The 20,028-nt window shown below is 48.0% G+C and overlaps 1 protein-coding gene across 1 annotated transcript; it reads left to right on the top strand.

Moving 5' to 3' along the window:
- The first annotated feature begins 5,322 nt into the window (after nucleotides 1-5,322).
- On the top strand, nucleotides 5,323-18,882 carry Akr1b3 (aldo-keto reductase family 1, member B3 (aldose reductase)). Its single transcript, NM_009658.3, has 10 exons — nucleotides 5,323-5,472; nucleotides 10,005-10,172; nucleotides 10,774-10,890; nucleotides 11,810-11,887; nucleotides 12,177-12,299; nucleotides 12,745-12,851; nucleotides 13,155-13,236; nucleotides 13,750-13,833; nucleotides 16,190-16,272; nucleotides 18,473-18,882. The coding sequence occupies exons 1-10, from the start codon at nucleotides 5,407-5,409 to the stop codon at nucleotides 18,513-18,515; spliced, it is 951 nt and encodes a 316-aa protein (NP_033788.3). The 5' UTR covers nucleotides 5,323-5,406; the 3' UTR covers nucleotides 18,516-18,882.
- The last annotated feature ends 1,146 nt before the right edge of the window (nucleotides 18,883-20,028 follow it).

Here is a 20,028-nt window from a genome sequence, read left to right as displayed (position 1 = left end):
CTTGCCCCGCTTGTGTGTGTGGGTTCCAGAATCACCTGTGCGCATGTGTGTGCGCATGCTCATGTGAGTGCCTATTCCAGGACTGCCCGCCCAAAGTGGGTTGGGTCTATCCACGTCAATCATTAATCAAAAAAATGTCGCACAAACTTGCCCATAGGCTGTTCTGATGGAGGCATTTTCTCAGTTGAAGTTTGGGAAACCTGAAGAGAAAGAAGGGCAGCGGTTTTCAAACCGTGGGCAGCAGTTCTTTAGTGGATTATGAAATCTCATGCTCTGATTGAATTTAGCTCAGTACTAAAAGGAAAAGACAGACAGAAGTATGAAACACTAGAATGTACCAAACACGTAAAGAATAAACCATACAGCCACAACAAGTGTCATATGCCTCTTAAGGTTTCTTGAGATTTTACTTATTTTATGTATATTAGTGTTTACCTGAACGTATGTGTGTGTGTGTGTACTGTGTGTGTGCAGTGCCCACAGAGGCCAGAAGAGGGCGTAAAACCCTGTAACGGAAGCTACAGAACCTAAGCATACCATAACCATGGTATAAGTCACCATGTGGGTGCTGGGAACGGAACTCAGGTTCTTAGCCACTGAGCCACAACTCCACCCCTCTTAAGGTATCTTTACTCGCGTGTCTATATATCTTGTGTTATGAGATATAATTCTTCCTGTGAATCATGATTTAACCAATTGAAAGTCACTGCTGAAGTTGAGAGCTGAGTTCTGTCTTGGTTTGCTTTTCTTTGATAAAATACTCTCACAAGAGCAACTTAAGGGGAAAGAGATTTGTTTCCACTTACAAGGCAAGTTTGTTACAGCCCATCGAGTCAGGGAAATCAAGGCAGCAGGAGCTTGAAATGTGACTGGTCACGTGGCACCCACTATCAGAAAGCAGAGGGTGCTAAATGCACAAATTCTGGTTCCTGTCTCCACTTTACAGCCAGCATCCCCTGCCTAGGGATTGGTCCTGTCCACAACTGATGGGCCTTCCCACAACAATTAATATAATAAAAAAAAAGCACCCCTTTCCCACACTGGCATTCCCTGAGGCCCATCTGCCAGCTGATGCTAGATGCTACCAAGTTAAAAATGAACATTAGTCATCACGTTCTATAGTCAACTTCCTCAGGTTCAAATCATGACCGTATATTTACTTGGATCAAGACATTAACAATGTACCTCTCTGTTGATGCCTTAGCTCTGTTGCATGTGATATGTATTATAACCAGTGACAATGAAGTCGAAACCTTGTACATAACGGAATTTCCTTCTGGTAACATCTGTACAGTGCTAATACAGTGTTTCAAGTATGCCAAAAGCTCAGCAGTTATCATTGTGGAAGAGACTCATGACCCTTCCCATCTCCCGGGTACCCCTGCTTTCTAACACATAATGATGACACTTTCTCAGACCCTCACAGATAAGCAAAGTGTGCTGGTAAGTTTTTGTAGACTTAACACAAACTAGAGTCAGTTGGGAAGAGAGAACCTCAACTGAAATGAGAAATGAGTTTATCAGATTAGCCTGTCAGGGGAGCATTTTCTTGATTGATAATTGAAGTAACCCACTATGGGCAGTGACATCCCCTAGGCAGGTGGTCCTGGGCTATGTAAGAAAGAAAGTTGAGCAAGTCATGGGAAGCAAGTCAATGCCTCTGCCCCTGCCTGATCGAGCTCCTGCCCTAAATTCCCTAAATGAAGGCCTCTGATCGGGATCTGTAAGCCAAATAAACTCTACCTTCAAGTGGTTTTAGTCAGTGTTCATCACAGCTCTAGAAAGCAAACTAGGACACAAGGCCTGTTGGCTAGGTCTGGCCAATGTATGATAATGGAAGGGATGTGCACTCTTTCCAGACCTGAATAATGCGAGACCCTCCCCCACTTTGGCTCTCTTGGGACAAACCCTGAAGATTTGGGTTGGAACAATAAACAGAGGAAACCTCTGTACCCTGAGTCCCAAATGACTATGCAAAGGTAGTCAGCAGCCCCGGTGAGCCGTGTGATGCGTGGCCTTGCTTTTTGCATAGCTGCTTTATGGGGGGTATAATCCATATACCTTAAAACTCATTCTTCAGAAAACTATACACTGCAATGGCTTTTAGTATATTCACAGAGTTGTAGCATAATGAATAGTACTGTGAGTATAAGAAACTCAAGCTTTATACTGTGGGCACTTGACAGCTAAAAGGAGGTTGTCCTTAAAAAAAGATTTTTAAAGATTTATTGTTTATTTATACCTCTGTGTGTGTGTGTGTATATGTGTGTGTGTGTATGTGTGTGTGTGCATATGAATATACACCATATACATCACATGTGTATAGGTGCCTGCAGAATCCAGAAGAATCAAGGTTCTCTGGAGCTGCAAGTTACGGGCAATTGTGATCTTCATGTTGGTCCTGGGAAGAGCAGCCAGTGCTCTTAAGTGCTTAATGATCTCTCCAGCCCTGGTTTTGTTTTGTTTTTTTGTGTGTGTGTGTGTGTTGGGTTGGGTTCTGTTGTTTTATGCATATGGGTGTTTTGCCTGCATGTGTGTCTATGCAGCACATGTGTACCTGGTGCCTTCAGAGGCCAGGAAATCGCGTGGAACTGGAGTTGCAGACAGTTGTGAGTCTCTGTGTGGGTCCTAGACATTGAACCCGGTTCCTCTGGAGGAGCAGCCAGTGATCTTAACCAGCCCTGATGGTTGTCTTTTAATTGCAAAAAGAAATGTGTTTATGGGCTGGAGAGATAGCTCAGTGGTTAAGAGCACTGACTGCTCTTCCAGAGGTCCTGAGTTCAATTCCCAGCAACCACATGGTGGCTCACAACCATCTGTAATGGGATCTGATGCCTTCTTCTGGTGTCTGAAGACAGCTACAGGGTACTCGTCATATAATAAATAAATAAATAAATAAATAAATAAATAAATAAATAAATAAATATTAAAAAAAAAGAAATGTGTTTATAAAGGAAATAGTCTGACCAACGGTATCCTCTTTTGCTATGCTTTCTTCCTTTCTCAAAAGTAGTATGTCTTCTCCTCTTACTCCTTATTAAACTTGTCATCAAACATTTACATTGTATGTAAACTGCTGTTTACACACTTTGTGTCTATTTTTGTTTTAGCATCATTTCAAATACACTCTTTATTTATTTATTTATTTTTAAAACAGGGTTTCTCTGTATAATAGCCCTGGGTGTCCTGGAAATAACTCTCTCTCTCTCTCTCTCTCTCTCTCTCTCTCTCTCTCTCTCTCTCTCAGGCTGGTCTCAAACTCACAGAGATCTGCCTACCTCTGACTCCTGAGTGCTAGGATCATCTTCTTCTTCTTCTTCTTCTTCTTCTTCTTCTTCTTCTTCTTCTTCTTCTTCCTCTTCTTCTTCTTCTTCTTTTTAGATTTATTTATATGTAAGTACACTGTAGCTGTCTTTAGACATCTCAGAAGAGGGTATCAGATCTCATTACGGACAATTGTAAGCCACCACGTGGTTGCTGGGATTTTGAACTCAGGACCTTTGGAAGAGCAGGCAGTGCTCTTAACCGCTGAGCTATCTCTCCAGCCTACTTTATTCTTCTTTAAAGAAGGATATGATACATGCCCAATAAATTTTATAAAGATTATGGAGGCAACAACAGGAGTTACCAGGAGACTATTGTAACAGTGTCTCATCTTTAGTGCCATGATTGATAGGAGAATTCCACAGGTGTGCCTTTCTACATTTGACTGGCCCAGGCAAAATACTGTGTTTTAGAGGGTCAAACATACTTAGTTTATTTTGCAATAACAAAGCTTTTGCTACGTAGTGCATTTCCCTAGCTGGTGATGACTCCTCTGTGATGCCACCTGTCAGTAAAGACGCACACTTCGGTGGTGGTGGTAAGGCCTCTTTTATCTTTTGAGAAAGGATCTCGTTTAGCAACCAGGTTGACTACAACATCTCGGTCCTTTCCCCTTTATTTTCTTAATGTCAAGTAAAGAGATGTGAGCTGCCACACAGAGCAAGAGCATCACTTCACAAGACATCAATCAGCTCTTTGTGTTTGGACCCAGGAGGTTCAAAAGGCAGAGAAGTCTCTATGCCAAGAGGGATTTCACAGAGGACAAGTGGTGGGCGTCAGGTCACCTGTTATCTTACACAAACCAAATCCCCAGAACTAGACTCAAATTCAAATACTATTAATTAGAGAAAAAGTACACCAGAATTTCCACATGCCACCAGTTGTGGGGATTGGTTTTGTTAATAAAACTCAAGTGGAAAATATCTGTTCTTTATAAATTTTCCCTGGGGTGGGAGTGGAGAAGTGCCACTTTTTAAGAGGGCACCGACTGGAAAATCACCAGAATGGGATTTAGAGAGGTGGGGTTCCTGACTCATTACCTTGCAGATGCAGTTGTCCCTGTTGCGTAATCAGGGGGCAACTGGAGCATGACCCAGCAGAAGGAGACTGGAATGAAACAGACCATCACTCAGAGGGGTGTTGGACGAGTGCCAAAATTGCCGTCATAGTTCTTGGGGCAACTCAGATTATTTTAGGAAAAGTCTTTTGTTTTTCTACCTAATACAACTGATTTATTTCGTACCCCCTAACATGGAATCATTGCTGTATGAGAATGGACTTTTCCTACTATGGGATTGTTCACTTTTTTGTTCTCTGACTTTTCACTTTTCCTCCAGAGTTTAGCCAACTTATTATACTGGAACCTTCCGCTTAAGAGTCTTACTTTCCAAAATCACTTATGTGTGATCCAGAGATGAAACTTATGGGAGATCATAGCTTAACGGTTATGGATTTTTGCATCAAGTCTTGTTGAACCAGACTAAACATGTTCAGACACCGGTAGTGGTAGAAAGGTACTACAAACGGGTATTTCGTAGTTCTCTGCAAAACCGGTTGCAATCATTTTAATAGCGGGGATGGGAGTGCTTAAGTACACCTGAAATTTAACTTTTAATCTAAGGGGGGGGGGGAACGCTCTTAAATACACCTGACGCCTATCTGCTCCATCAGATTCAAAGCAAGATGTGTAAGATTCCAGAAGAGTGTCATTCTGAGATTAGAAAAGACACAGACGTCTTCTTCTGGGCTCGAAAACGAAACCAAAACTTCTCCCCAGTCTCCTTATCTCTAGTCTGCTGGTTATTTTCAGAGCTTTCCGTCTGGTGCTACAACAGCGGGCAAACACTGCCACGTGGGGCGCAAGCAGAGCAGCTGGAGAATTCCGTGCCGCTAGGACCTAGGGAAAGAAGCATCCTCGCCGACCCCTTCAGAACCGCGGCATCGACCAATCAGAAGGATCCGTCTCTCAGCCGTGCAACCAATGGCAGGCGTTCTTTCTACAGGCCGTTGGGGCTATTTAAAGGTGCGCGCCCGAGCCAGCGCTGCACATTTGCCGGTCCGGGTTTGTAACGTGCAGCGATCATGGCCAGCCATCTGGAACTCAACAACGGCACCAAGATGCCCACCCTGGGCCTGGGCACCTGGAAGGTAGGCATGCATCAGGGTGCGACCCGCCGCCCGCTGGGTGACCCTGAGCGGCCTGCGCGGAGCGGGGCTCGCGTGGCGGGGCCTGTGAGCGTATCTGGCTGCGGCCCGGCGTGTGGGGCTTCGGGCGAGCAGCGCTCGAGTCCGCGTGGGCGCCCCAGGTGGAGACACACCCACGGTGACCCGGGTGAGAGGGATTGAAGCAGAGCCCTAGATTTGTCATCTGGCACCTGTGGCGCCCCAGCCTCACGAGTGAATTGACCTCACTTGGCGCAGATGTTGCCCTCTCGGGAATGAGCCACTTGGGCCAATGGGCCTGAGATAATTAAATTAGCAGGCGAGAGCTTGCCAGGAACCAGCTTGTTTCTCTGTCCTCTAAGTCTCTGAGTGCAGTTCTTAATGGGTGCGGAACTCCTGGAGAATTAATCTGACTTCCGCGTTGCTGGGTGCCACCCACTAATAAGAAGACTTCAGGCGAGATATCCCCAAAACCTCAACACAACACAGCAGAGTTGAGAAGAGGGCCAGATACATCATAGTGAAATACAAAAAGAAAGAACCGATATTTAAAAACCAAAAATTATAACTGATTTGATTATTTGGCAACTAAGGAACCAATTTTTGGTGTTATTGCTGAAGCAGAAAAACCTAGCTCTTAAGCTACTTGCAGGGTAGTTGTATTATATATTATAGACCGATGCTGTGACCTCGATCTTTAAGAACCTTGAGTATGGTGGACCTGGGCACTTAGACACAGTGAAGGTAAGAGAAAATCAGGTAGGGTTGAATTTAAATGGTTTGAAACCAGACAGAGTCTGTTTCTACCCAAACTACAGTTAAAACAACGGGTAATGCAAATGGAGAATAAGAAACAGGTCATAGACTTGTCTTTCTCAGAACGTGTATCTAAGCCAGTAGATTAGCAAGTGCGGCTTTTGTTTCCTTACAGAGGGTCCTTGGTGACTGCAAAGGTATGATTGAATTACAACCGTGATACCAGGTTGAATTCGGTGTGGTGGAATGATAAGAAAGACGGTTTCCCTGCCATAGCAAACACAGCTACTGGACACAGCACACACAGGCACATGTAACTACAGTAGTTTTATAATACATGACCCAAATTATGGGTAGGATGATGATACTTTAATTCTGTCCCATTTCTCCAAAAACCAAGCTCATCGCTTTAGAAAAATCGTCTCATGGGCCAGCATTTTGAGATCAGTTCTGAGATAAATAAGGAGTAAGCATTCATAAGCCAGTGGCTAGAGCGCATGTGACAGCCTCAGAGAGCTGGGTGTTTGTTTAAAATAACATACATTTGTATGTATAGATCGTTTTGGTTTCTTCTCAGACATTTCTGTTACTTCCCACTGTGCCTGGATCTCAGAATGGATCCAAAAGTCATGTTGAGTTAGGTGGAGGTGAAGAAAATGTCCGCCTGTGTCTCGGGGCCCGGGGAGGTTGGGGTAGAGAGTGTGGAGGGACAAAGGGTAGCAATGGACATGAGGACAGTCCAGACTTCCAGATTTCCCTTCCTTGCATATGTGATGACACAGTATAGTATAGTCACTGTGATGGTCACAGAGGGTGTGTGGATGCGGTTTCTTGTTCTCATGGAACCACATCTGTGTCTATGTGGTACCCCACAAATCACAACAGGACTCTGACAGTCTGTATGATCCACTCTTCGCTTGAGGGAGTCCGTTTCTCCTGGAAGGTGAGGATTTCAGGCAGTTAGGAGGCACTTTTCCTTGCATCGAGTTTCTTCCTGGCTAGCTTGCCTGCCCTCGGGATCCTAAATGCACGCTAAATATACAGTAAGTATTGTATTAAAATACTGTTTTAAGTGTTGTATGGTCAGGAGGCCTTTGAGGCAGAGCTGACCGGATAGAGATCAGGTCCTTTTACTGATAGTGTTTTGACCTGGTTGAAAATCTTCAGAGGACCTGGCCATTGCCTCTTCTACACATAGGCTCGGACTGTTGCTAGGGATGGAGGGAGGGACAGCTGTGTTCTCGGACTTTTTCCAGTTAACGCCCTCTGTGCCTCAAGACCATGAGTCTTTTGAGGTGAAATTTTTTTTTGGCCTAATTGTACCCCAATCAGATTTTGATATCTCAGATAAAACTATCTATGTGCACGTGCCCTATATCCCTTTCACAGGGTCACATGGCATTCTTAAGCTGTGACAGGTTTTCATTGTTTGCTTTTTCAAGTCCAATTTTTGCATCTCTTCTTAGAAGAAAACTGCACAAGGGTCTTCCTGCCTCTTCCTGAGTTAAAGCAAGCATCACGGGCAGTCCTCTATCCTGTGGTCTGGGAGAAGTGCGGTGGTCATTGAAGTAGGAGTTTGGTTTCCTGGTTGCCTGCCTGACCAGGCTACACTGGTCAACCTTTCCATCCTTAAGATCAAAGATCATCAAATCTTGCCTCTGCAGGGCCAGCCCTGAATCTACATCTCTATGGAGTGGAGATGTCTTAAAATTAGGACAGCTTTATTGCTTGATTACAGTAGAACAAGTTTTATTAGTGTTGCTGCTAAACTAGGATATGGGCTTTCAGTGTCCTAAGGCTGGGGAAGGGGTCATTCTTGAGGGTTCAGTCTTCCTCTCTTGGAATTACTGTTTAAATTCTTGAGCTGTAAGATAAACATACACCATCCAAACAAGTGAGGTTAGTTTCTCTGAATCCAACAATGGGAAGCGCTCTTTGTTGTGACTCTGGGTAGGATGATCCTGTGTGGGGAAGGAAGCCCATGGAAGGAGTGTTTTCTCTTGACCTGCAGTCCAGCCTTTATCTGTCTTTGTCTTCCCATGAAAACATTGCACAGATTTTTCCCCCCCTGTGGATTTTGGTTTGGTGACAGTTGTTCCACAACATTGCTTAGTGTAGTCTGCGCTCCAGCTCTAAGGAACAGAAAAACCAGGTTAACCTTAAGCAGAAGGCAAGCAGAGAAGTTGCGGCAGGGGTGGGGCACCATTGGCCATAGCTATGACAGCCACTAGATTCACAATCGGGATTCCATCCAGAGTTATCAATTAGGTTCCTAGAATTCAGGCATTTGAGACCCCATTCTTTCAAGGAGTTGCAAGCCCTTGTTCTCCCAGGAAATGACTTAGCTATGGGAATCGCTATGGAATCAATGGAGTTCTACAGCCTGGCTTATATCATGTTACCTCTTATGCATGAGTGACTGTGGCAAATGTTGTGTGGCTTTGCCCAGCCTGGACCTTGTGCCCAGCACTCTATCCAAAGCCAAGCGCTGCCAGGTCCTAAGTAGGCTTACTGCATGGCAGCAGAAGGGCCTCTAAGAGAAGGGTCAACACAAGTGCCCTGGATCCTGACATAAATCCATTGTGTGCCCTGAGGCAGGGGAACCCCAACTCACCAGGCCCTTCTTGTGTTGTCTTTCTCAGGCAGGAATTTGCTTTTCCCTCACAGCTAATATCAGCCATGGTTGTGTCTGGGCAACCCAGAGAGCCCGTGCTGGGAGAGCCTATTCCTGCATAGGCTGAGATAGTTCCTTGTTACCACAGAAGGAACCTGTGGAGAAGCTACAAGTGCACTCTTGGGTCCTACAGGGGAATGAGAGGGTGCTGAACAGTCTAAAGCAGAGTCCTCCTTGCTGGGTGACCACCACAGCCAACAGGGCTGGAGATGGGCTTGTTCGGGTGTTTTCCTGTTTTATCCCCTGACTGTTTTGTTCGCAAGGCTCCAGACAAAACAGATGTTGGCAGCTGCTGGTGGCCGTGGGGAGTTTTCGTTACCATCTGCTTCTGCCCTGGCTCTCCAGAGGAATGTGCTGTGTCCATTCAGCAGTGTCTAGCGCAGTGTCTTGTATGGCTCTCCAGTCTTGGCAGGAGCAGCCCAGGTTGGGGAACAGCGCTGTGCAGTCTAGGGACTGGGGAAGCCCACGGCCGTGCAGGCTCTTCCTCCTCATTAGCGGCCAGGCTTCCCATGTTCCCTATGGAGCTCGGGTGGTGATCTTCCCAGGATCGTGTTCCCTTTCCATTCACCTGTCTGCCGTTACCTCTGAGAGGCCGTCTGTCTGTGTCCACCTCCTGGGTCGGCAGCAGTTGGGCTCTTGGTCTATGATAAATACCATGAACTATTTGAATGAAATGGTGCCCTTTTATTACGTAAGATCGCAGCTAGTGGGTTGTTTTTATTTTTTTAGACAAGGCCTCATTGTATAGCCCAGGCTACCCTAAGCCTCGCAGATTTCATGCCTCTGCCTTCAGAGTGCTAGGATCATACCCAGGCTTCTAGTTATCTGTGCTGCTGGCAAGTGGCTGTCAGGCTCTGCTAAGGTGAAATTATGCGCTCTTCACCTTGTCTCCCTCCCCCCTCCCCAACCCCCTCCCTGGGGGCTGACTGGAATGCCATAACATGAATGCATGTTGTGTCATGGCCTAACCACAAAACAGGAGCCTGATCCAGGATTTCTGATCCCACTGTTCTCCCTCGGCTTCGTGCAAGCACCGCCCTGTTTGATTTTGTTCTTACTCTAATGGCTTATACTCCTCCCTTTCCAGTCCCCTCCTGGCCAGGTGACTGAGGCCGTGAAAGTTGCTATTGACTTGGGGTACCGCCACATTGACTGCGCCCAGGTGTACCAGAATGAGAAGGAGGTGGGAGTGGCCCTCCAGGAGAAGCTCAAGGAGCAGGTGGTGAAGCGGCAGGATCTCTTCATTGTCAGCAAGGTATCAATCTGTGAGGATGCTGGGGCCCATTTCACTCCTGGCCAGGGGGACCCAGCTGCCAGTCAGGTCCACCCTTAACATGATGGTGGTTAGCTCTGTGTAGGAGGTGGACCTGTGGCTTGTCTGCCAATGTAACTCTTTGTCGGACCTATAGGTTAGATCCATTTGCTGGTGAGACTGGCTGGGGATTCACTCACCCTTTGTAAGGAGTGACTTCAGGGACAGAGTTTAGTTCCCTTTACAAACTGGGTTTCACTGCTGGCCGTTAGTTTTAGCTAGAGGCCGTGGGTGCACAAAGGAGCCCAGGTTGGAGGGTGATGCTGGCTCTGCATGGACCAGCTTGGCAGGGAGACAGACCTAGAGTGTGTTTAGCACCTCCTGATCTGTAGCCATACCTTGTTTAGTCTCTGTGAGGTGCTCTTGACCTGCCCACCCCCACTTGCCTTGGGGAGGTTGGGACCCGCGGTCTGAGCTGTAAACTCTCCAGCCACTCTGAGCACCGTGGTTATGGGGAGATGAGAGCGTGTCCTCCACCGTGTGGCTCCCGGCCGGGAAGAGGCGTTTGCATGGCAGGGATAACTTGTGCCTTTGCTGCCTCCAGCTGTGGTGCACGTTCCATGACAAGAGCATGGTGAAAGGAGCCTTCCAGAAGACACTGAGCGACCTGCAGCTGGACTACCTGGATCTCTACCTTATTCACTGGCCAACGGGGTTCAAGGTGAGGGGCATGCCGGGACTGGGTCTGTGGGGCCCAGGGACAGTCGTCATCTTTCTTATTGGCGCATTATAGGTGCTTGGTTCAGCTCCTCTCTGCTGCCTGGGGTGTGGGCCTTGGACCAGCATCAATAGCATCACCCAGAATGTATTAGAAACCAACCTCAGGCCTCTCCTGCACTGTCTGATCCACTGGTGGCTCAGATGGAGCCTTTGGAGTTTGGGGGGCACCACTCAGTGCCTCTAGGATGTAAAACTGACAATCAATATAGCTGACATGGCTACTACAGTTGACCCTCTTGTGCATGGCTGTAGGTGCAGCCAGCCCCGCTGCGTTTCCTCCCCTAGGCGCATGCATGCATGCATGAGTCTGTACCTCCATTGCATGCCATTCTCACCTGTGTGAATACATGCTCACAGCCTGGTTCTCTGGGCTGCAGAACGTAGAATCATTACATTTTTCTCCTAGCCCACGGCTTGTATTTCTGCATGGTGACCCAGATTGAAAGGCCGACGGTTTTATCCTACAGCTCTGTTTTAGCTCACTGTGGTCTCTTGGGGCCCAAGGGACTTGATTTTCACACTTTGTTTTTTATGACAAGAGATAGGCAGAGTGATAGGTTTCTAGGCCTGAGAGCCGCGGAGACCTGAGCACCTGAGTTTCCCTACCCTGCCCACACAGCCCTTCTCCGAGGCACGATTGGTCTCAGAGACTGAGATGTGACTGAATCTCCGTCTCATGCCCTCACAGCTCCAATCATGACGAGGATTCCCATCGGGGTGTCTTTCTGGTGTCCTTTTCATCTTGGCTACCACATATGCCTCTTCCCATCCTCCACAGAGTTTGTAGTGCTGTGAGATCAGTAGTCTGTGAAGAAATGTCACTGATGATTTTGCATGTGTGTGCTTGTTGTTACTGACAGCCTGGGCCCGACTATTTCCCACTGGATGCCTCAGGGAACGTGATACCTAGTGACACCGATTTTGTGGACACTTGGACGGTAAGATGACCTTGGCTGAGACCCATTTTTATTGCTGGTACCCTGTTATTGTGTGTGAACCAGGTGTGAGTGATCTGCTCTGCCCTGGCTCCCTGTGTATAATCATTCCGTCTCTATGTCTGTCTGTTAAGTCTCACGAACGCCAGGGCAGTTTTCATGGCTGTCCTCTTGACTTCTGACTGTGGATGGGAGGGCACATCTGTTAAATTTCTGGACACAAACATGCTTCTGATCCTTGTCCTTTTGGGGTTCACTTCAGTACCCAGATAGAGCTCTCTTTTCTTTTTAGGCTATGGAACAACTAGTGGATGAAGGTTTGGTGAAAACAATCGGTGTCTCCAACTTCAACCCTCTTCAGATTGAGAGGATCTTGAACAAACCTGGCTTAAAATATAAGCCTGCGGTGAACCAGGTAAGCGTCTCCCGGGAGGATGAGGGCATGCTGCTTTACCAGCTAGTCCTGGCTCTTACCTGTGGACCACATCACCCAGGGAGTGGCCGGGACTTATCATGACGGGCACATCTGAGAGGAGAAGCTTTGCAGGGATAGGACTTGAGGCCAGTCAGCAAAGACGTGGCTTCTGACATGAGCCGTGGGCAGCTAGTTAGAGCTGCAGGCTTTTATCTATTGATAAATGGCCAAGGCCAGAGAATGCCTTGCAGACTTATGACCATAGAGCACTGGCAACAAAATTATTACTGTTCTTAATGTGAAGGCCATCAACTGGGAAATGTGGGGGGAGTTGTTACAGCTTATCTGGAAGGCAGACATATCTGTGTGGGGAGAAAAGGGACATTGACCAAGTCACATGAGCTTGTGTCCACTGCCACGGTCAACCCTCCTGCTTGTGTTGCAGATCGAGTGCCACCCGTACCTAACTCAGGAGAAGCTGATTGAATACTGCCACAGCAAAGGCATCGTGGTGACAGCATATAGTCCCCTTGGTTCTCCTGACAGGCCCTGGTGAGCTTCTGTGGGCTCACGGTTGGAGGTTAGAAATCACCAAAGGGAATATGATTGATTGGCACAGAGAACACTTCTGTGCTGTGCGCAGGCCTTCTCCGGGGCCTCTGGGCTTCCTGGGAGGTTGATGTTCCTAGGAACAAGATGGATATTCTTCTGCAGTGGGTCAGCAGGTGGACCATGACCCCGCTTCGGAGCCTGGCCACCACCCAGAAGTCAGTGGGAGGAACAGGGCTAGAGTGGTCGGTCAGCTGCCTTGAGTGGCAGTGCTGGAGACTTGATTTCACCATCTCTTTGCTCCAGGGCCAAGCCTGAAGATCCGTCTCTCCTGGAGGATCCCAGGATCAAAGCAATTGCAGCCAAGTACAATAAAACTACAGCCCAGGTATGGGTGCTTCCAGGTCCTTGTGACTGTTACCTGAACTCTACACTCCTGGTGGTTCCTGTTAGTCAGGTGTGGCGGGAGCTGAGCCTGTGAAGCCCTCTCTGGAAGTGTGGTTTGGAGCCCTAGAATGCAATATCAAGGGCACAGATCTAGAAATTAGTTGACCTGTGGTCTTGGCATAAAAGTGCCTGTCCCCACTGCCTCAATAGCAGCCCAGACCTCGACCCAGCATTTACTGGTGTTCTTGGAAGCTCATCCCTGTACAAATAGAAGAGCTCTTACCATCTGTGGTATGAGAGATGTTCTCTTTCTCCCATGGGTAGAGTGAGTCCCAGGCAGTGACTTCTTGTGGCCTTGTGATACGCTTGGAGCCACCGATAGAGCAGGCCTCTAGAGTCCGATTTGGAGCAGCTTGTGGCTGTCACTAGGCATCTCAGAACCTCTTTACCTGTGCAGTTATAGACTGAGATGATAGCACAGCACATGTGCACACGCCACACCTCTCGTCCACAGGTGCTGATCCGGTTCCCCATTCAGAGGAACTTGGTAGTGATCCCCAAGTCTGTGACACCAGTGCGCATTGCTGAGAACTTGAAGGTAAGAGCCCAGCTGCAGGCCTGGCTCTCCTCCATGGCAGGTGGGTCAGGGTGGGGGTGGGGTTCTCAGGCTCCCCTTTCCCTCCCAGCTGTGTGGTCTGAGCAAGTCACTTGACGGCACTCAGAATCATGCCTGCGTTGGGGGCTGTCGTGAGACACTGAGGCTCACGGTGCACACGCAGCGCTTCATAGCGCCTGGTTACTCGTACTCAGGAAACATTGCTGAGCTGCTGGTGGGCCATGGACATCCCGGACAGACACCAAGCCACTGGCTCTGTGCAGTGCCTAAGCAGTCATGAACAGGGGTGGGAATGCCTGGGCACCCGGGCTGTAGGCATTAAGAGTGCCCCACCTCCACCACCGCCACTGCAGCTCAGGCTAGCTGGTAAGAGGGAGAAGAGCTGTTCCACAATGGCCTTGGTATCCCATGAGCCTCTGTCCTGTTCAAGCAAAGGGATGCTCTGCTGATTCACAATCAGCCCCACATTAGTCCACAGCAGGCAAGAGAGTGGTTCTGATGACATAGTAAACTGCTAACCCTACCTCACCCTAGTGGCCATGACTTACTTACTGTGTAAAGATGTGAGAAGCGAGACCTGTCCTGCTAGAAGTGGGTTAACACCTCACCGCATAGCTCATTTCTAAAGTATTAGGAAAGAAAGTGTAGCCAGGCAGTGGTGGTGCACACCTTTAATCCCAGCACTTGGGAATCAGAGGCAGGTGATCTGTGAGTCTGAGGCCAGCCTGGTCTGCAGAGCAAGCTCCAGGACAGCCAGGGCTATACGGAGAAACTGTGTCTTGAAAAAAAGCAAGAAAAAAGTAAAAGAAAAAAAAATGTAGGTGACAAATCTCAAAACACTAACCTAGTTGTTTGTTTGTTTGTTTCTGGTTTTCATCTTACTGTGCATTCTTTGCTTGTTTTTCCATGGCTCTGATCACAAGAGAATGTAGCGGACTCTGGTGTGATCAGAATGTGCCAAGTGGAGTGGGCTGTCTGGGTAGAGCTCCATTTCCAGTGCTGCCAAAGGCTATCTGGCCTAACTGTCTGCATGACCACCGTGTGCCCTAACTTCTTTCCTGTATTCTGTTGTGGGGTATCCACCAGAGAAGACTAGTCAGACATGAGTTTAAGCAAAGAGAAAGTCTTTACTGGCCAGCCTGGGATGACACTGGGTATTTGGGATCCCAGTGTAGCACCAAGCCTTTCTCAGGGTAGCTGTTAAGCACAAAACCACATCTTGGCTGACTCGTCTCAGTTAACAAGAACAGTTAGCCAGAGGTAGAAGAGTTACAGAAGCCAAAAGGCAAGGTTGGCACATTAAGAGACTTTTCCAGAACTATGGACTTTGATGTGAATTAAAAATTAAGAAAGAAAGGAAGAAATTGGAAAGGAAAGGACATAGCCTGAACCATGGGTTGGGGGTTGTGGGGAGGAGAAAGAGGGGAACCAAGTACACCAGCCAGGAGGCCAGAGGTGCAAAAGGAGCAAAGCGGGGAGGGGGGGGTAACGAAAATGTCTGGGTTGCTTAGGGAAGAGCCTCTAGAGGAAGGTCAGGAAAGCACTGGGCTGCAGAGGTCAGGGTAGAAGGCAGGGTGTGCCCACCATACCCTCTAATTGGTAGGCACTAAAGGAAGGGGGTTGAGTGAACTCTGGAGGCCACGTCTGCTTTGATACGTTAAATATGCACCTTATCCGCTTGGCCTGGGTTTGAAATTTAACAGCTAAATTAAGTCTTCATTTTGGCTGGTGGTGGTGTGTGCCTGAGTTTATGACCTGAGTGGTCCTTCCATCATGGAGTCAGTGTGCTGAGGTCTAGGGCCTATTACATATTCCTGTGTCCATTCTCTTGCCTTCGCGGAAGTGATGCTGCCCTCCTTGCTCTGTACATCAAAACCTCACATATTCTCTTAGGCCGTCTCACACAGGGATCCACGAGGCGTTATCCCTCAGCACCAGCTGGGGTGCATTGCTGGTGCCTCTGCACAGCCAGGGGCTTTGCTTCATCAGAGTGCAGGTCCCAGGCTAATGGGTGTTCCAGCTGCTGAGACGTCTCATTCCTGTGCTTCATGGTAAATGGAGCAGGCAGGCACCCAGTAACATTTCCCCTGGTGCTCATCACAGTAGAACTCCTCAGGAGCCTGACAGGAACAGTGCCCTCTGCTTGGAAATCCTGGAAGGGAGAGGCCATTTCGGATACGGCCAGAAGTCTGCACCTCTGGAGAGTAATTAATAATCTTCTAGAAGTCCCGTGTTCTCTCTGCCCTCCCAGCAGTGGGAACCGTCTGGAACGTCATGGCGTTGTCTCTGTTTCCTTGCAGAGCTTATTGACTTTTTTTCTTCCATGTTTGTATGTAAGGTCTTTGACTTTGAGGTGAGCAGCGAGGACATGGCCACTCTACTCAGCTACAACAGGAACTGGAGGGTGTGCGCCTTGATGAGGTGAGTTCCACTGTGGTGCTTACTCCACGTCACCAAGCACTTAGAGTAACAGGCATCTCTCGGGCCCCAGAAGCCTGGTCCTCCCCTTGCAGCCCAACCTGCTTTCCCACAGACCGTGTCTCCTAATCCATACAGAGCAGGAAGCACTGCACAGAGCCAGGGGAGGGTAGCTGTCAGACCTGTCTGGGAGCACAGTTGGCCCAACTTTGACATTTTAGTTGCCTTTCTGAGATAAGACGCTCCCAGGGGCTAATCTGGTACCCACCTTCCCAGAAGAGTTCGAATGTCAGATGTAATTGGCTTAATGACCCTAGTAAGGAGTTTGGAAGGAAGACCCTGGTGCTGGGCTCAGGGTAGTCCCAACTCTGACACACGACACCCCATGACTGTAATGCCACTCAGGCACCAAAGGCCCTTTCAGCTTTTCCTCTACTGGTTTCTTGCCTTCCCTCTGAAATGGGGTTTGGACTCCGAGTCCCTGGGGATTTTTGTTCTAAGAAGCAGCCTGTGTCCCCGATGCCTGCTTTGTCTTTCTAGCTTGATTCTCAAGTGTGGCACTTGTCATCTGCATGGCTCAGGGTTGGCTCAGTGGCAGCTGCGATGAGTGCCTCAGGCAGTAACGTTGTTTGTGATTCAGGCTGTTTGCGTGTTGCTATCACAGGGCCCTTTGGTTCTACGTAAGCTGTAAACAGCCAGCCCAGGGGTCTGAATCAGGACCATTTCTAATATTATACGAGGACACTTAACCTTTTGACATGAAAATCTTTTTTTATTTTGATCTAATGGTCAGGGGAAGTGAATCCCCTGCCTATGGGATACATTTGGTTCCTAGAGCTGTAGTAGTCACTCAGCCCGGTATTTTCCTGGGACTGCTGATGTTGACATCAAAGCTTTTTGGGGGAGAGAGTCAAATACCCTCAGAACTGCATTAGGGTATGGGAAGAAATGAACAGTGCACTTTTGCTTAGATTCCGGAAGAGAAGGGCTACTTCAGACATGGAAAGCATGCATCTTCTGAGGAGAGACACAATCTTTCTTAATTTGATTTGACCTTTTTTATATTTGATTTACCTTCCTGCTCTCCTCCAGAGAGCTGGAGTGAGCTGGTACTTCATGATATCTATTGTCTCTGATTTGTATTGCAGAATTTACTGGCTTTTCAGTTTTGTTTTGTTTTGTTTTGTTTTGTTTTTTAATGTATACACACACATACACACGTTCAGGCTTTGACACCTTGCCTGTCTAGTTTTTCTGGTGTCCTTGCCATTTTGTTCCATTACAAGGCACTGGCCCTACCAAATAGACTGTGAGCCTTGGCTTCATTTCATGTCAGCCCTTCCCCCTCCCCGCCCGGTTCCTGCAGTAAACCCCAGCTGCTGTTAGGCGCTCATTTCGCTCCAGATGTCACAGAGGTGCCCTCCTCTGTCCTGGGAGAGCCTGGCTGCTTGACTTGCCCTTCAGGATTCAGCCTGGTACATCTTGTAAACCCTTCTATTGCTTCCTTATCGGGTGTTTGAGCAGATAAAACGAACTGGGTGTGGTGCCCCGTGCTTGTAATCCCAGCCCTTAGGAGTCAGAGGCAGAGAGATCTGAACTTCAAGGTCATCCTCTGCTAACCAGTGTGTTTGAGACCAGCTTGGCCACACCAGGCCGTCTTAAAGGACAACAGAAAGATGACAGGATACTGTATGATCCTGCCAGCCAGTCAGAACTCCCAGGAGGCAGGAATCAGGACTTGCTGCCCAGTGTGCTCCGGGGTAGTGCAGAGAGCAGCCTGTCACGTGCATGCTGGTTCATGATGTCACAAGACAGCAGGAGCCCAGAGGCTGAGCAGCTGTCTCAGTGTGATCAGAAGGCTCTAAGACTGGCTCAGTTCACAATGAGACATACGTTTCTGTGTGTTGATGACTTGTTACAGTCAAACCTTTTCCTTGAGAGCTGGCACGATGGTTTGGAGTGTTCAGACATCTGGCATCAGTCCTGAGGATGAACAGGGTTCTATCCCCAGGACCCACGTGGTAGAAGAGAACTAACTCACAAGTTGTCCTTTGACCCCAACATGTGCACATGAACAAATGCACACACACACACACACACACACACACACACACACACACACACACACAGAGTAAATAAGTAAGTGAACCCAATTAATATTTGGAATTCTTTAACTTGTAAATCACATGTGCTCTTCTGACAGCTGTGCCAAACACAAGGATTACCCCTTCCACGCCGAAGTCTGAAGCTGTGGCGAGCAGATCCCTGCTCCTCCTCAAGTGGCTTGCACCTGTTCTTTCTGCCTCATCTGCCCTTGCAAGTGTCCTGTGTCTCTGCACTAGGTGGCACCTTGCAAACCAGATGGTGAGAGTTAGTTAGTTTGACATAGAGTCTGGAGGGCAGTACCAGTAGCCAAGGTGTTTCTTCCAGCCTTCCTTGGTCTTTCTTCTTACCCACCTGGAGGACTTTAACACAAGTACCCTTTCCAACCAAAGAGAAGCAAGCTTTAGAGTCCAAGCCGTGCCACTAACACTTAAATGTGAGTGCTTAGAACTGTAATCCTTTGGGTCAGACTTCTCCTTGCCTCAAATAAAAACTGCTTTTGTGAATTTGGTGGTGGTCCGTTTTGTTCTTGTTTTGTGAGACAGTAGCCCTCCTTCTGCCCCACACCCAGCCTGCCCCCCCCCCCTGAGTGCTAAGCACAGACCAGTGCTGTGGACAAACTGAGGGCCCTTATCCTAGCCTTGCATGGCATAGTGTTAGGGTAAGCTTAAACGGAGGGTGTCTGGGCCTTGTGTCTGGAGACTGAGAGGTCTTAGTTGGGGTATACCCAAGAATTTTAAGGGTCTACATGTGTTCTGAGTGATTGTCACTGTGTCTAGGACTTTTTGCTAGGGCATAAAGCCCCTGGATGTCATACTTTACATGGGTGGTCCTCCCTGTGAAGGCCTGAGTACCTGAGGGCAACAGGCTTTTGTGAAGCCCATCATCTAAAAGAAAGGCATAAAAAGCTGACGTCAGCTGAGTATGGTGAACACTCTGAAGTGACAGAAATAGATTTCGGAGCCTGATGTTCTTGCTGGTCTCTGTGGTAGCATTTCCTAACCCAGGATTCAGATGACAGAGGGCAGAAGAGATAGGATGCAGTGTGACATGAGGCTTCAGAAAGCCAGTAGCTCTGTTCCTGGCTGAGTTTGTTGGTTATAGGCGCATCTAATCATGTCTAATGATTACTTTACATGTTACTGATATTTATGCCACTCCTGAAGGGAGCTGGGTGGCAGAGGTTGCTAGGCCCCTTCTGAGAAGGAATGAGGTTCGGAACCTCAACAACCGAGGCCAAGAGTTCCACCTGGACAGGCTGCTGGGTGTCCCCTGGTCTGAGATCTGTGTCTAGCATCCCAGTAGTTCAGTTCCTCTTGCTGGAGTAGGTATGTCCACTTCTCTAACTGTTCTAGGTGGCTAATACTCTTCTCTAGGTAGTTCAGAGTTGACCAGAAGACACTGGAAAATTTGGGGGACAATCACTAGGAAGAGAATTTTCACTTTAAGACAAAAATTAGCACTGTCGGGGAAATTAAAGAGGGGATGACCCCTCAGTGTATTCACTGCGAAGAGCTTGTTCTCTTGTGCCAGCCCATATTCTTTGAGGCCAAGGGGTCGCTACCTATATTCTTTGAACTACAATTTCACTTGCTCTGACTGGTAAATTATTTAATCTATCAGCCTTTGTATTCTCAGTCTATAAATGTTTGCTTT

This window comes from Mus musculus, chromosome 6, assembly GCF_000001635.26.
Source record: "Mus musculus strain C57BL/6J chromosome 6, GRCm38.p6 C57BL/6J".
Taxonomy (NCBI): Eukaryota; Metazoa; Chordata; class Mammalia; order Rodentia; family Muridae; genus Mus; species Mus musculus.
The sequence above is the reverse complement of the archived record's forward strand: the minus strand, read 5'-3'. Positions and strand labels throughout refer to the sequence as shown.

Bases quoted from the DNA above. Each gene is read 5' to 3' on its own strand.
- Akr1b3 (NM_009658.3), top strand. From the start codon at position 5,407: ATGGCCAGCCATCTGGAACTCAACAACGGCACCAAGATGCCCACCCTG. The intron at 10,891-11,809 runs GTGAGGGGCATG...TGTTACTGACAG, and splicing joins ACTGGCCAACGGGGTTCAAG to CCTGGGCCCGACTATTTCCC. The intron at 16,273-18,472 runs GTGAGTTCCACT...CTCTTCTGACAG, and splicing joins AGGGTGTGCGCCTTGATGAG to CTGTGCCAAACACAAGGATT.